The following is a 13,373-nucleotide window of genomic DNA, read 5'->3' as shown; positions in this document are numbered from 1 at the left end:
CCCTGCATGAGTTACCCCCGGGCCCATCCTGCTGGGCTTGTGTTTGGGCTGCAAAGCTTGAGAGGGCACCGGGTGGGGAAGGGTATGGAGCCACGACCTGGCTAGCGGCCAGCGGGAGCTTGGTGCAGGTGCAGGGGAGGGAAAAGTGATGCAACCCCACCTCTGCGCTCCTCCTAACCCTCGGAGGATTTTGGGGTGACTGGTCCAGGTCTTGACTAAACTAGCACCGTCCCAGCCAGCTTTAATTTGCTGCAATTATCAGGTGCCAGCTCAGGGTGGCTGCAACGCGAGTCATTGTGGCTGCACCCTCTTTGGAGGCATTGCCACTGTGACAGGCCACCTCCTTCCTGTGCCAGGGACAGGGACCGGGTACAGCCCCTAGGTATGTTGGGGTGGAAATGCAGATGGCTGTGACCCCTCAGAACTTGCTTCAGGGGAGGGAGCAAGAACAAAGGTTGGGAGGAATCTTGCCCTCTGGATAGGTGACTGCGGTGCAGTTCACGGCTGAGATACCTCCCAGGGCAGGAGGTACTGCACCACCAGTGGACACTTCAGCGCAGAACAGACCGCTCATCTGGTCTGGTGTGGAAATGGGGCAGGTCCTTCCACCCATAGCTTCCCCCACAAATGAAGCCCAGGCTGGGGTTAAGGCGTGGAGACCTGGGAAAGAAGGAGGAGACATCTCATGAGGCTTGCAGGGAAGCATCCTCATGGTCTGTCCCCGTGGCTCGCTATGGCACAACCCTCACTGAGCACAGCCCAGAGACAGCACGCTGACTTAACCACGCACTCAGCAGTAGATGAAGTGTCCTACCATGGCCTGCCTTCATTCCCCATCTCTTGCTGCATCTCTGCTGTCGTGGTGGGCACAAAGGTGGGTGCTGATCCCTCCTCCCGGCTCCATGGCTGGTCTGCAGAGACTGGTTTCCCTCTGCCTGAGGTCATCTTACAGCTGGAAAAAGGTGAGACGGTTGTGGCATATGAGACGAGACAAAGTGTCAGAGGGGCTAAAACTATCTTTCAGTCCTGGTCTTGCCATCAATTTGTGGTGTTTCCAAGCCAGGGTGCGTTGATTTGCAGCACTGCAGGCAGCCACGGGCAGCTCTCAGGAAGGGCTCCAAGCTTCTGCCTCATTCAGCAGCAAACGTGCAGCGTCTCCAAAATCTGGCTCTTGGTGATGACCCTGGGAAGCGCCGTGGTAGCAGCAGGTTCAGACTGCGGCGATTTATTTCTGTCTTCGGCGTTGGTCCTATGAGGGGAGGGGGGACCTGCCTGCTCAGCTGCCTTTGCCTGCTTGCCATTGATTGACCATCACGGGAGTTGCTGAGGTTTCTGCTCTTAAATCTGGACCTGTGCCCTCCTTCACGGCCGCATGCGGCCCCGACCTGCAGCAGCATCCCTCACTCTGCTTTAAATCCCTCCCAAGCAGCTGCTGGTGACACTAGCATTTTCTCTTGCCAGCCCATAGGGACTAGGAGCCCAGCCCTCCTAAGGAAGGAATTAACCCAGCAGTGTCTGATATCAGAGGTATCTTTTATTGACCATTTACAGAAATACAGTAGCACTCAGTTTAGGGGACTTAGGCGAGTTCTCCAGAAGGTGCCTTCCTTCTCCACTCTGCCGGGAGATCCCGAGGAGAAACCTGCCCTTTACGCTTTGGGGTGTCTCTGGAGGCTTTGGGGCTTCCTAGCATGAACATCCTAACACCCTCAGCTCCCCGGGGGTTGGGAGTTGTTTGAACCAGGGGATGAAATCCAAAAGAGGAAAAGAAACCCCCTCAGCACTGGGGGGCAGTGGGACAGTCTGAACACACCTGATATGTTGTGAGCCAGCCCTGCCGTGGTCCTCAGTGGTCCCCATCCATCACCGCATGTGCCTGCCGCTCAGCAGGACCCCACCGCTCCTCCAGGCAGAGCTCAGCTGCCGGCCGCTAGCTGCGCCTCGCTCTGTGCTTTGCACACTCTTGTCACACGCCTTGTTGGCCATAAAATAAATATTTCTTAGTCTATTTTTCTCCCTGTACATGTGTACGAGTAAGACCCTTTCCTACAGCAGTTCACGTACTGTTTGGGGGCAGGCAGGGTATGCTCAGCTGGGCTGATAAAACTCACTTAATTTTTATTTATGTACTTAATTTTTTTTTTTTTTTGCAATCAAGATGGAGTGTTTGTTTTTTGGATCTTGTTTGTTTGGTGGGGTTTTTTTTTTGCGTCCTTGCTACAAGAAACAACTGCAGACACTTCTGGCATAGAGGCATTTTGGCGGTGGCCACTGCTGTTGGCCTCACTCTAGTAGTCAGTGAGGGGGTATCGCAGGAAGATGAAGATAAGGATGATACAGAATGTGGCAAGGGCTGAGCTGGTGATGTTAAAAAGCCGGGCTGTCTTGGCATCTTCGACTGCCCCATTTAAGTCATTGAGGAGTTTCTTATCCCGGACCTGAGACCAAGAAAAAAAAAAAAAAAAACAACAAAAAAAAGAGAGAAATAAAATAACTGGGAGATGTATAGAAGACATAACTTCTTTCAAGCAACACCCGCAAAGCCCAATGCACTCGTAGGGTACCTGTACAGCGGATGAGGGCTGGGCTGGGCCTCTTTGCACTTGAACACTTGGGATGCTGTAAGACACCCCCAGGTGAGGTTTGCATCCCGGCTCCGCTATGGGCTGAGCTTGCGAAGCCAAGCACTGTAATGCCGGCAGGCTGTAAACCCCTGGCAGTGGAGGACACCTGGAAGAGTGACCCGTTGCTGTTGCCAACCAAGCAAACCAGGTCCCGGTGACCCCTGGGATGGGGCAGTGTCGTTTGGAGCTCGAGGGCGCACGAGGGAATGGAGGTGCCGTGGTGCACCCCATGCACGTGGGCACTAAAGCATCCTTCCCACAGCGTCACAGCCCCCTGGCCCTGCAGCACCGGGCTTTGGGCCGCCCGGCCCGCGAGCCAGAGGGCTGGCTGTGGTTTTGGTGTGCAACCCCCCCACCCACCTCCATCTGCGCCGAGGGGCTGCGCGGGTGAAACCTGGCACAGCATCCTACTGCAGCTCCAGGGCTGTGCACCAGCCTCCAGCATATTAAGCAGTCCTGGGTTAATGAGTTCCTTTTGCAGGTCTGATGCGGCTCATGTAGCGTCTCTGCCGCTGGCAGTTTTCAATCCTGACAGTGTGGTCTGCTCTCTTCATTATCCTGCGGGCTGGGACTTACGTGTGCTTGCCTTGGGACAGCTCTGCAGTGGGTAAGGACTGTGCATGTCCATGTCGCTGACCTGTCCCCACCTCCTCCAGGCTGCCAGGCAGCGGTGGCACCAGCAGGCAGTTGATGGCAGAGGATGTGATGGCGTCATGAAGCAGCAGATGGCACAGCCAGGCAGTGCGTGGCACTGCGAGGCAGTGATGCCACTAGCAGGAGGGGATGGCACTACCAGGCAGTGGGTGGCACAGCCAGGCAGTGCACGGCACTACCAGGCAGCAGGTGGCATCGCCAGGCAGCGAATGCCACTAGCAGGCAGCAATGGCACTTCCAGGCAGCAATGGCATCATCAGGCAGCAGATGGCACAGCCAGGCAGCGATGGCACTGCCCGCCAGCAGCAGCTCTGCAGTTCGAGCCCAGCAGATGGGGGGTCAGGCTCCATCCCTTCCTAGCAGGGATGTGTCCCTGTCCTCGCACTGCCCCTTCAGCCAGCCCTCAGCAGAGCCGGGCAGCTGGAGCTGCGAGAATGTGGGAAGAAAGGACCAGGAGACTTTACCCCTCCTCCCTTCCTGTACCCGCGTGGGGTATCCAGGGTGGCCAGAGGGTCGCAGGCCGTGGGGCTGCGCATCCCTCGTGTGTCCTTTGCTGCGGCCGCGTGAGCCCTGCCCGGTCGCTGCCGGCCCAACACTAGATGTCGGTGGAAGGCTGCGAAACCCAGCCCCAGGGTCCGGCCTGGGAAGATGAAACAGCTTTTATCAACTTGGAGCTTTCCAAAGAGACCCTGTGATGGATTCAGACCACATCTGAGTGACTTTTCTCTCTTCCTCCTGCAGTGCTTACCCGCAGGGCTGTCTCGAAAGCCTTCTGCGACTTGCCTGCGTGTGGGGAAGGGTTGCTGAACCCCTCATGCCCACGGAGCCATGCTGGTTCATGGGGCCTTCAAAACCACATCTCAGACCCTCCAGCAACGTCCCCTCCTCCGTCACACCAGCAGGGACCTCTCTGCACACATACCCCTTGCTCTTCATTGATCCTGGACCATCGGTAGGGCAGCTGCTGCTGGCATTGGGCTGGCAGGAGCCGGCGCCAGCAGGCACTCAGGTGAGAATGAGAGCGCCGTTTTCCTCCTTGTATTAAATCCTGCGGTGCCATGTCCTCAGCCTCTGTTGTACCCGGCTCCTGGGAGCCTGCAGCTGAAGCTGGGGCCATCGACCCATCACTCCGCTGCTGGGCACTCAGCAGCCGCAGGGCATCCTTCTGGGAGCAGGGACAGAGGACAGCCACCGACGGTGGGTGGCTCTGTGGCATACTTGGCTGGTGCCCCCAGTAGCGGAGATGACCTCTGGGAGGGCAGCAAGCCGGCAGCCTGGGAGCCTGCACACCTTTTTGTGTCAGCTGTGTGGCCGGGATGACTCACCTTTGAAATTATTCAGTAGGTTTAGCATCCTGCCAAAAACCCGTGGGCACAGCAGCACCAGGCGGCTGGCACCTTCTCATCCACCGGTGAGAAGCGTGGAGGTCCCTGCAGCCCCAGCCCCAGGAGCACTGCATTCGGTCCAGAAATCCCGCCTGCTGCTCCCACAGGTTCTTTGAAGCTCTCACCTGCTCTCCTTGTCCCAGCAGCAGGGAGGCAAACCCTGCTCAGGGAGCAAACGCCTTTTGCCCCTTCCTCCGCCATAACCCAGCTGCAGCTGGGAGCGGCCGCACTGCCGCGGGCGAGCCAGTGTTTGCTGCTGGTGTTCGCCAGGCAGACGGAGGTTTCTCCAGCAGACGAGGTTTGTCCAGCAGACCGGCGCGGCCGGCACGCTGAGCTCTGCACCCTTCCCGCGGCCAAACTGCTTGCTTTGCCTTTGTGGGGCCAGTTCCTCTTGGGCCCAGGAACACTTTCCCACTCCTCACCTCCTGCTCCTCCTGTCCCCGGGGCCCTGTCACCCTAATTTCCATGCCCAGCCCTCTCCCAGTGCCCCCAGCAGCCTCTCCCTCCTGACACCAGCTCACACTCAGGAGCGGTGCTTAGCTCTTTCCCAGGGTACGCTTCAGTGGCACCTGCTCTTGACTTCCCAAGGCTCTTCCTTTGGCCCTGCTCCAGTCCTGCTGCTGCTGAGCATCCCTGGCCAGGGGTACCCAGGGCTGCCCTCTCCCTGGTGCCACTCCTCCCTCCCAGTTCCTCTTTTTGTCCTTCACATCTCTTCTTTCCCGCTCTTTGGGCTCAAACGATGGTAGGACAGCCACCTTCGACTCCTGCCAAAGGGCACCCAGCTGCCTCCTCCCCATGCCCCCCCCCGTCCGGTTCCACCCCTCTGCTCCCACACACCCCTGTGGCACACAGCTCCTTGCCCCATCCTCACCGAGTCCTCACTCCCTTTCCTCTTCTCCCTTTTTATTTCCGCACACCCCCTGTGGCTTCAGCGGTCACCCTCATGCAAATGATCCCTCATTGCCCGTTCTCATTTATATTGCAATGGAGCCTCTAAGCCAGGGACAAGCGCCAGGGCCCCTGCGGCACACAAGCCGATGGAAAGGTGTTTCTGGCATTTCTCCTCCCAAAGCACTCACAGCCCCGGCCTCCCGCATCTCTCCAGGGCGGCCTTGCCTCCTTCTGCCTGGCCTTGCACCCCCAGATGTTTCCAGATGTCTCCCTTTAATGTCCTGCTGCGGCATCCAAGCCTGGCTTTGGAGGAGGACCTCTCCCGGGGAGCGGGCAAGTGTTTCGGCTCCTTCCCCACTTTGTCCTCAAGGAGATGCAGGTGTCTTTCTTATAGCCCAGCCTCAGCTTTTCTTATTCCCATGCTGCTGTGGCCACCACCGCTGTAACGTGCTGGCAGCGGGTGCCCCAGCTTCTGGGAGCCCTGGAAGCTGCTTCCTCCCACAGCCGAAGAGGTGAAGCAGGGTGAGGGACAAGGCCCCAGGGTCACAAGGCTGAACCCCCTCCAGACCCAGGTGTGGTGCTTCCTTAGTCACACACCCTTTTCTCATCATCACTTGGACTCTTCTCCCCTCGCCTAAAACAAGACAGGGATTTTTGGCCCTGCTTTGCACCGAGATGCCTGGCGTGTAAGGAGAATTACATCTGCTGACTGCAGGGTGCCCCCAGGTACCCCAAAGTACCGTGTGGTGGCCCCTTTGGAGATCCCACCCTGGCCAAGGCAGACCTCACCTCTGGTCTGGCTTGCCAATTTATACGGTTCCTTTTCCTCTTCCGTGCCTGGCCTTCCACAAAACACAGCCTGCTTTTGTGCGTTAACAAAATTAACAGTGTAAACCTTCCTCCTTTCCTCTCCCACCAGCAAAAGGCAGTGGTGGCCTTTCCCTCCATGCCTGCTTGCCTGTCACCTCCCTGCTGCTCACCTTGTCCTCCACCATCTCCAGCTCACCTTCTCCTCCAGTGCCTCCAGTGTGCCAGTGCCCAAAGGCTCTTTCGTCCCTCTGACCACCATCCCCTGCCTTTCCTCCCCTTGGGGTTTCACCTTCAGCTTCCTCTCCAAGCATCCCCCTTGGCTCCTACCACCCCACTCTTTCCCCAGCCCCCCAGCGGGACCTCCCCTCGCTCTGTGCTGGGGCTCAGCCCCTCCTGTTTTTGGGAGCAGGGAACTTGCTGCATGAGTACAAAGTGCTGCCTCAGCTTGCAGGAGGAGACAAACGGTTTGTTGGTGATGAGCCTAATGAGGCTGTATTTAAGGCAGCCTGGCTTTTAGCATGCAGCCTGCAGCTGGTTGTCTGTGAACCCATGTCTGTGAAGAGCTCTGCATCCCTACACACGAGCTCTGGGGGGGATCCTTGGATTGATTTGTTCTGTGAATTGGCCAAGAGCTCTCCAGCCCACATACCTCTACCACGCCGGCACCAGCGCCATGGCACTGTCACCCCTGTCTCACCCACCTCCAGAAACCGTTGCTGCTCCTGAAAAGCAGGCTGAGAGCCTGCCTGAGGGGCTGGGTGCCGCAGCCTCCCTGCTTCTTTGGGTTACCAAATAGCTACGGATTTGTGCTGGCCTGCTTCCACTCGAAACGGGGCAGCTCAACAGGCGGTGAGGGGGGAAGGCAAGGAGCTGTGCCCGAGCTGCGTGCTAGGGGCCAGGCAGAGAGCGGGCAGGACGGCTCCGCTCTCCGGGGCTGCTACCACACTGCATATTTTGGTGGGCCTGGGGGGGCAGGCAAACTCTGAGCAACCCCACGGGCTGCTGGTGGGACTTAAAAAGCCAGCAGGGCTTCTTGCCATCTTCGTCTCTATACAGGCTCAAGGAGGCATCTGTACCACGGCTCGTATCGGATGCCGGCTCCTCCGAGGTACCACCTCTTGGTGTGATGGGTATTGAGCAGGTCTTGGCTTGCCCAGCAGTCCCCAGAGAATGACCTAATGCCTGGAGCGAGGTCTCCTGCCACCGGGTGCTGATGCATCATGCGTTACCACTTGGAGCTGGGAAAGAGGGAGGGAGGGAGCTGCCAAATACCGAGCCACGGCATTTGCTCGTGACCAAAACCAAGGGAATCCAAAGCATTGCTGTCGGAGCGATCCTCGCAGCTGTGCTGAGCTGGGGTTAAGGTTACTCCAGGGTTTCTAACTTCCCTCGTCCTGCTTTTTATCTCTTCTTCCCCAGCACCAACACACACTTACAGTTACGTGCGAGCGCCTTGCTTGCGCTTGGGAGGCTGACCTTGAGAAGCCTGGGATGCTAGAAACAACACCCCAAGGGATACGTGGGTCGGTGTGACTCCGTTGCAGCCCAGTAAGCTGTGTCTGCTGAGGATCTGGCCCGCTATGGGTGTAAATAAAGACGAGGCATGCCATCACGCTCTTACTCAGAGCGCTTGGCTGGGTTGTCTGTCACACAGAGTACTTGGCTTGGACGTCACAGTCTCTGCCTTCACCTGACTTCAAGTGTTTCTTTCAGTAAGAGCATAAACTCTTTGGTGCTGGAGTGTGTTTTTAGCATTTTTTTAGTAAATGGTGGTCACCACGAAATCGCATTTCCCTGCAGGAAGAAACCTAGAAGGCTGTAGCTCACATGCAAAAGGCCAGGCAGGCGTGGAGGTACTGTTCTCCCAGCTGTAGCTGAAGCCAATAAAAGTGGGCATGGGGAAGGAGACAGATTCACGGCAATATTCAAGTGTACCTAAGCATACATCTAGCTTCCAGTGTGGGCATTATGCTGCTGAAACCACTGGAAATATTAGGGTGTGCTAAGGTATGTAATGAAACATCTCATGGACTTGGGGTACAACGGCACTACTGCTTTATTAACAGCATGAATCTGGCAAAAGCGATGACGGTTATGGCAGGGTATTGAAAATGCCATTTCTGGTAATGAAAATGATAATTCCTGAGATGGCTAGACGCTGCTTAAAGGAAATGTAAAAACGGTAACCCAGGAATCATTTAATGCCATCAGTGCACTGATAGCCCTTCAGCCAGGAAACCTGTGCTCCACTGGCTGAGGGCTCTGCCCTCCGAGGTCCCAGAACAGGCTCAGGGAGGGGAAGGTGCTCCCCCCTCAACTTGGTCTCTGCAGAGCAGAGACATCCTAGATATCTGCGGCATCCTAGTATCTGCTGCTCAATTGTCCTTACATTTAATTGCAGAGGAACAAGAGAAGTCTGTTTAAAGGGACATCTGTCCCCAGGGCATTTCTTGCTTCTGCTTTCTCTGAACTTCTGGGAAAAACCTTATTGACTGTAGAAGAGATGAAAACAACAAGCTTCTGGAGAAATAACCCCAACATCCAGCCTGTCCGGGGTGTTCTGGAGGGCTCTGCAGCAGCTGCGCGTGAGGAAGGATTCTGTCTTTCTTAACATCCCAGTAGTCTTTCCCAGGACAGACCTTCTGCTACTGCCCCAGTGTACCTGTGGCCTCTCACCGCCTATCCCGACAGCAGCCTGCGAGGGCACCCACCATCCCTGCGGCCACCGTGCCTCTGAGGGATGTTTTCCCCCTGCCAGAGCCACAGCCGGTGCGGAGCTCCAAACCCGAGCAGGGTTATTTCTACCCGCTCAGGTCCACGTCCGTTTGGGTGCCATCGTTACACCCGAACAGCTCCTGCCTCCGCAGTCCGGAAGCCAAGGCTGGCTTTTGACAGCCATCTTCTATTTTCCTTCCCCTGATTTGGAGCAAGTTTGCCCGTTTGCCTTCCCCCCCCACTGCTTCTTTTTTTTCACACTGGAGTTTATGTCCTCTAGATCTTTGCAGGCAGGTGCTGAGCCCACACTTCTGCCTCGGCACGAGGCTCCAGCCCCGGGTTACTTCTGGGCTTTGCCCTTCCTTCCACCTCGTGTCAAGGATAGTGAAGAGTCCAGCCTCTAAAAACTTTGTAGGTGGCAGACCCTACTCCATCCTGTCCCCTGGGGATGGGTCAGCCTGCTCCTCAGGCTGTCCTGACCCCACTGTTTGCTGCCCACATCTACCCAGATACCCGCTGCAGCTACCGCCGTGTCCTGGTGATGTGACAGCCTCTCTTAGTCTGCTGTGACAAGCCTCTTGCACGGAGAAGACACCGATTGTGAAAGGCAAATTCAGATGAGCAAAGACATGAAAAATAGGGAGGAAGCCACTTTCTTACCTCGCTGGCTAAAACAGCGGGGGGCGTTAAGGGACTCCTTCCCCCACTAGTGTTAGGCTGCTGCTGCCTGGATTTGCCCTTCGATCAGTCTCGCTTGTAGTGATGCTCAGCCCTGGTGTGATATAAGCCATTAAGTGCCTTGCCCAGGCAGCAGCGAAGCCGGCTGCACGGGTGGTGGGTGGGCGCTCACCTTCCACCTCAGGGAAGGGGAAACGGAGGCAGGCACCGCAGTGCCAGTGCTGGGGGAGCCCAGGGCATGGGTGGCTGAGCCTCTCTGCCAGAGACCCCGAGGGGCTGGCGCGGTCCAGTTGGAGCTGGATGGGGTCAAATGACCTGCTTCTGTGAGGAAGCCCATGGAGCCCTGGCCTTCCTCTAAATGCTGCCTGCCAAAACAAATCAGCAGCTCCTCTCCAGGGCCACCCAGCCGCCCCGGGCTCCCTGCACATCCATTCAGGCAGTTCTGCGTCTGGCAGGCTCCGGCTGAGGGGCTGCCTGTGTGCTGGGCCCCATCCCTGCCCTGCAGCGGCCCGCTGCCATCCCCACCGTGGGCCACGCTCCACGCCATCGCCCCCCCCCCCCCCAGCAGCACAGCTCTATCCCCCCAGCCCCGATGCTGTGTGAAGCCCCCCTGCACTCGCTTCCACCTCGTCAGCTCCCTGGCGCTCGTTCAGTGAAGCTGGCAGGTCTCCAGGGCTTGCCTGGGAATTTATAGGGCTCGGGGCGGGGGGAGCCGGCCACCAGCATTAGTGTTTTAATTAGGGAGAGGGCAAGAAGGAAACAGCAGGGTTGCCCTGCACTTTGGCAGCCTCTCCCCCCCCAGCCAGATGCCAGCTGATCCTGGCTGGCTGCTTCTTACTGCTTCTGCCCCACCATCCGATGCTGCTGGATCCTATCCTGATGGTCTCTAACCAACAGGATCCCGAAGAACAGACCGAATGCCGGGGTGCCTGCGGGCACAGCACGAGCCAAGCCAGCCCCACGTTTTCTGCCCATCACCCTCCACCTCCGAGGGCACCGGAGCAAGCCAAAGCACCTCTTCCCCACCTGAAACAACATCCCCGGCTCCCAACCACACCGCGTCTCTCCCCATCTCCAGCAGCTGCAACCTTTCATTTGGGTGGCAAAGATGTGATTTACACCAGGCGCGACCCCCAGGCACCCCCCTCCCCCCTCCGGCCACCCCGAACCCCGCGCCTCGTGCTCCGTACTCACTTTCAATGAATAGGCCAAGGCGATGAAGCCGAGGCAGCAGAAGTTGAGGTATACAAAGTTGAAGATGGACCAGAGATAGTAGTCGTTCACCTCGGTGGTGTCGGGGTAGATTTCGATGACGGTGGTGGGGTTGGTCATTGTCTTCTTCTCCACCGAGTGCTTGCACGGGACTGCCGGCCGCAGACTGTCCCCTTTGCAGCTCTTGCTCTCCATGAGATAAACGGCAGAAGAAGGGGACAGGATGGGCGAAGCTTGCCGGAGAGCGGGGGGCTTGGCGATGCAGGCAAAGCAGCCCTGGGGGGGGCCCTGGGGGGGTCTCGGGCTCCAGGCCACCCCCTCGAAGGGGCACGGTGGGCCCAGGGGGGGGTCCTGTGTCCTCTCCGTGGTGGCTGCCGCGGCGTCACCGCGCTCTGCCCTGGCAAAGCGAAAGTCCCCCCGTGAAAAATGGGGGTGAGAGGATGGAGGGGGCGGGGGGGGGGGGGAGAAGAAATAGGGGGAAGGAGCGGGAAAGAGGAACCGCGGGGGAAGGCAGGAGAGGGACCGGGAGCCCGAGGGGAGAGCGGGGAGAGGAGCGGCAGCGGGCAGGAGCGGGAGGAGAGGCGGGAGGCGGCGGGGGAGGGGGCAGCGCGGAGCCCCGGCCGGGCGCGGAGCTGCCGGCGGCCCCGGCCCCGCGGCGGGAGCAGCGGCACGTCCCGCCCCCCGCCTGACCCGCCCCGGCACGGGGGGTGAACACAAAATAACGCCGATGAGGGAATAAATAAAGGCAGACAGAAACGCTCGGGAGGAGGCGGGGGGTCCGGGCTGCGCCCCCGCCGCCCTCCCCGCCCGCTGTCGCTCTGTCGCTGCCTGTCGCGGCCCCTGTCCCATGTCGGGACGGCAGCGGGTGGCTGGGCTGGGGGCGGCGGGGGAGCGGCCCCCCCGGGGCGGCAGAGCAGCCCGGCCCCTCGCCCTCCTACCTCCTGGGGGGGTGGCTTTTTCGGGGGGATTTTTTAAAATTTATTTATTTATTTTTTCTTTGGCTGAGCCCTCGTCTCTGCGGGATTCCCAGTGGGATTGCATTGCCAGATTCCTTCCACCTGCCAGCAGGTTCCCCCCTTCCCCCCTCCCCCCCCCCCCTTTTTTTTTTTTTTCGGGGGGTGGGGAGAGAATATCGTGTCCGGAGAGGAGGAGGAGGGGAAAGAGGGGATGAAGGCAGAGGATGGGGAAGGGTATGAGGGGACGGGGAAGGGGTGAGTGGGAAGAGGAGGTGAAGGCGGAGGATGGGGAAGGGGGTGAGGGGATGGGAAAGGGATGAGTGGGGAGAGGAGATGAAGGTGGAGGACGGGGAAGGGGATGAGGGGACGGGAAAGGGATGAGTGGGGAGAGGGTCCCCCATCCCCCAGCTTTGCAAATAGGAGAGACTGGTCCACCTCTGGCTGCCCGTCCGTCCGTCCATCCGGCTCCCGCGAAGGCATCAGGAGGAGCGGCCGGCTCGCGCGGAGGGCTGCGGGGAGCCGCTGCGCATCCGGCTCAGCGCTGCCTCCGGCTCGGCGTCCTCGGCGCGGGAGGAGGGGGGGGGGCACCCATGGGCTGGGGGGGGCAAGGGGGGACTTCGGGGATGGGAAGGTCAACCTGCAGCCCCCTCCCTCCCCCCCCGAACATGCCCCGCGCAGGAGAGCTCCTCCGTGTCTCAGCCCTTCTCCCGTGTCTCCCCCTCCCCGGGGACGTCACCTCCTGCTTGGAGCATCCTGGTACTGCTCAGCCGGAGAAGGGCATCTCCTGGGGGCCGGCCGAGGGGCTCCCCGGCCCCCGCAGGGGATGCTCGGCCCGACTGTCCCCAGCATCACCCACAGAGCCCCCGTGGTGGGGGCTCGCTGCAGCCAGGGTTGCGGGTTTGCTCCCACGGGCCTGGGGGAAACCTAAAGCGCGACAGGGGCTGTGGGGGCAGCTGGTACTGCGGGGTGGTGGTGGTGGTGTGGGGGAGCAGCAATGCAGTGCCGGGGCGGGGGGGGGGGTTGGGGAAGTGGTCCGGTCGTGGGGGATGAATGAAAAGGGGATAAATCCCGCCTGTGGGGCGATAAATCTTGCCGGCACTGAGCAAATCTCAGTGCGGGCAGGGGCGGGAGCAGCCGGCAGCAGGACGCAGGGCATGTGGCTGCTTCAGGGGAGGGAGGTGGGGATGTCACGAAGGATGGACGAGCCAGGGAGGATGTGGCCGTGCCCAGGCTTGGCACAGGATCAAGGAAATGCTTGCTGTCTCCCGTTGCCAACTGCCCGGGGAGCTGCCTGGAAACCTGATTCTGGGGTGCTGCGGTAGCATCCCCCCGGGGATGCGATGCCCGAGAGCAGCTGGTGCCGTGCAGGGACAGCTTGCAGGTCATTTGGGAGGACACAGCTGTGGCATGGCAGGGGGTGAGGACATGAAGACATGCCATGTCACCCC

The 13,373-nt window shown here is 59.3% G+C and overlaps 1 protein-coding gene across 2 annotated transcripts; it reads right to left on the bottom strand.

Moving 5' to 3' along the window:
- Positions 1 to 2,134: 2,134 nt before the first annotated feature.
- Positions 2,135 to 12,637, bottom strand: IFITM10 (interferon induced transmembrane protein 10). Of its 2 annotated transcripts, XM_037403265.1 has the most exons (3): positions 12,361 to 12,637; positions 10,952 to 11,366; positions 2,135 to 2,438 (listed from the first exon to the last, which is right to left on the bottom strand). In XM_037403265.1, the coding sequence occupies exons 1-3, from the start codon at positions 12,384 to 12,386 to the stop codon at positions 2,289 to 2,291; spliced, it is 591 nt and encodes a 196-aa protein (XP_037259162.1). In that variant the 5' UTR covers positions 12,387 to 12,637; the 3' UTR covers positions 2,135 to 2,288. The 2 variants fall into 2 exon arrangements, with proteins under 2 accessions (XP_037259162.1, XP_037259161.1); XM_037403264.1 differs by lacking the exon at positions 12,361 to 12,637 and having other exon boundaries at positions 10,952 to 11,880.
- Between the last annotated feature and the right edge of the window lie 736 nt (positions 12,638 to 13,373).

Source organism: Falco rusticolus, chromosome 10, assembly GCF_015220075.1.
Source record: "Falco rusticolus isolate bFalRus1 chromosome 10, bFalRus1.pri, whole genome shotgun sequence".
Taxonomy (NCBI): domain Eukaryota; kingdom Metazoa; phylum Chordata; class Aves; order Falconiformes; family Falconidae; genus Falco; species Falco rusticolus.
The sequence above is the reverse complement of the archived record's forward strand: the minus strand, read 5'-3'. Positions and strand labels throughout refer to the sequence as shown.

Coding starts and splice junctions, on each gene's coding strand:
- IFITM10 (XM_037403264.1), bottom strand. CDS start 11,818: ATGGGACAGGGGCCGCGACAGGCAGCGACAGAGCGACAGCGGGCGGGG. Junction 2,439..10,951: donor CCTTGGCCTATTCATTGAAA/GTGAGTACGGAG, acceptor TCTTGGTCTCAG/GTCCGGGATAAGAAACTCCT.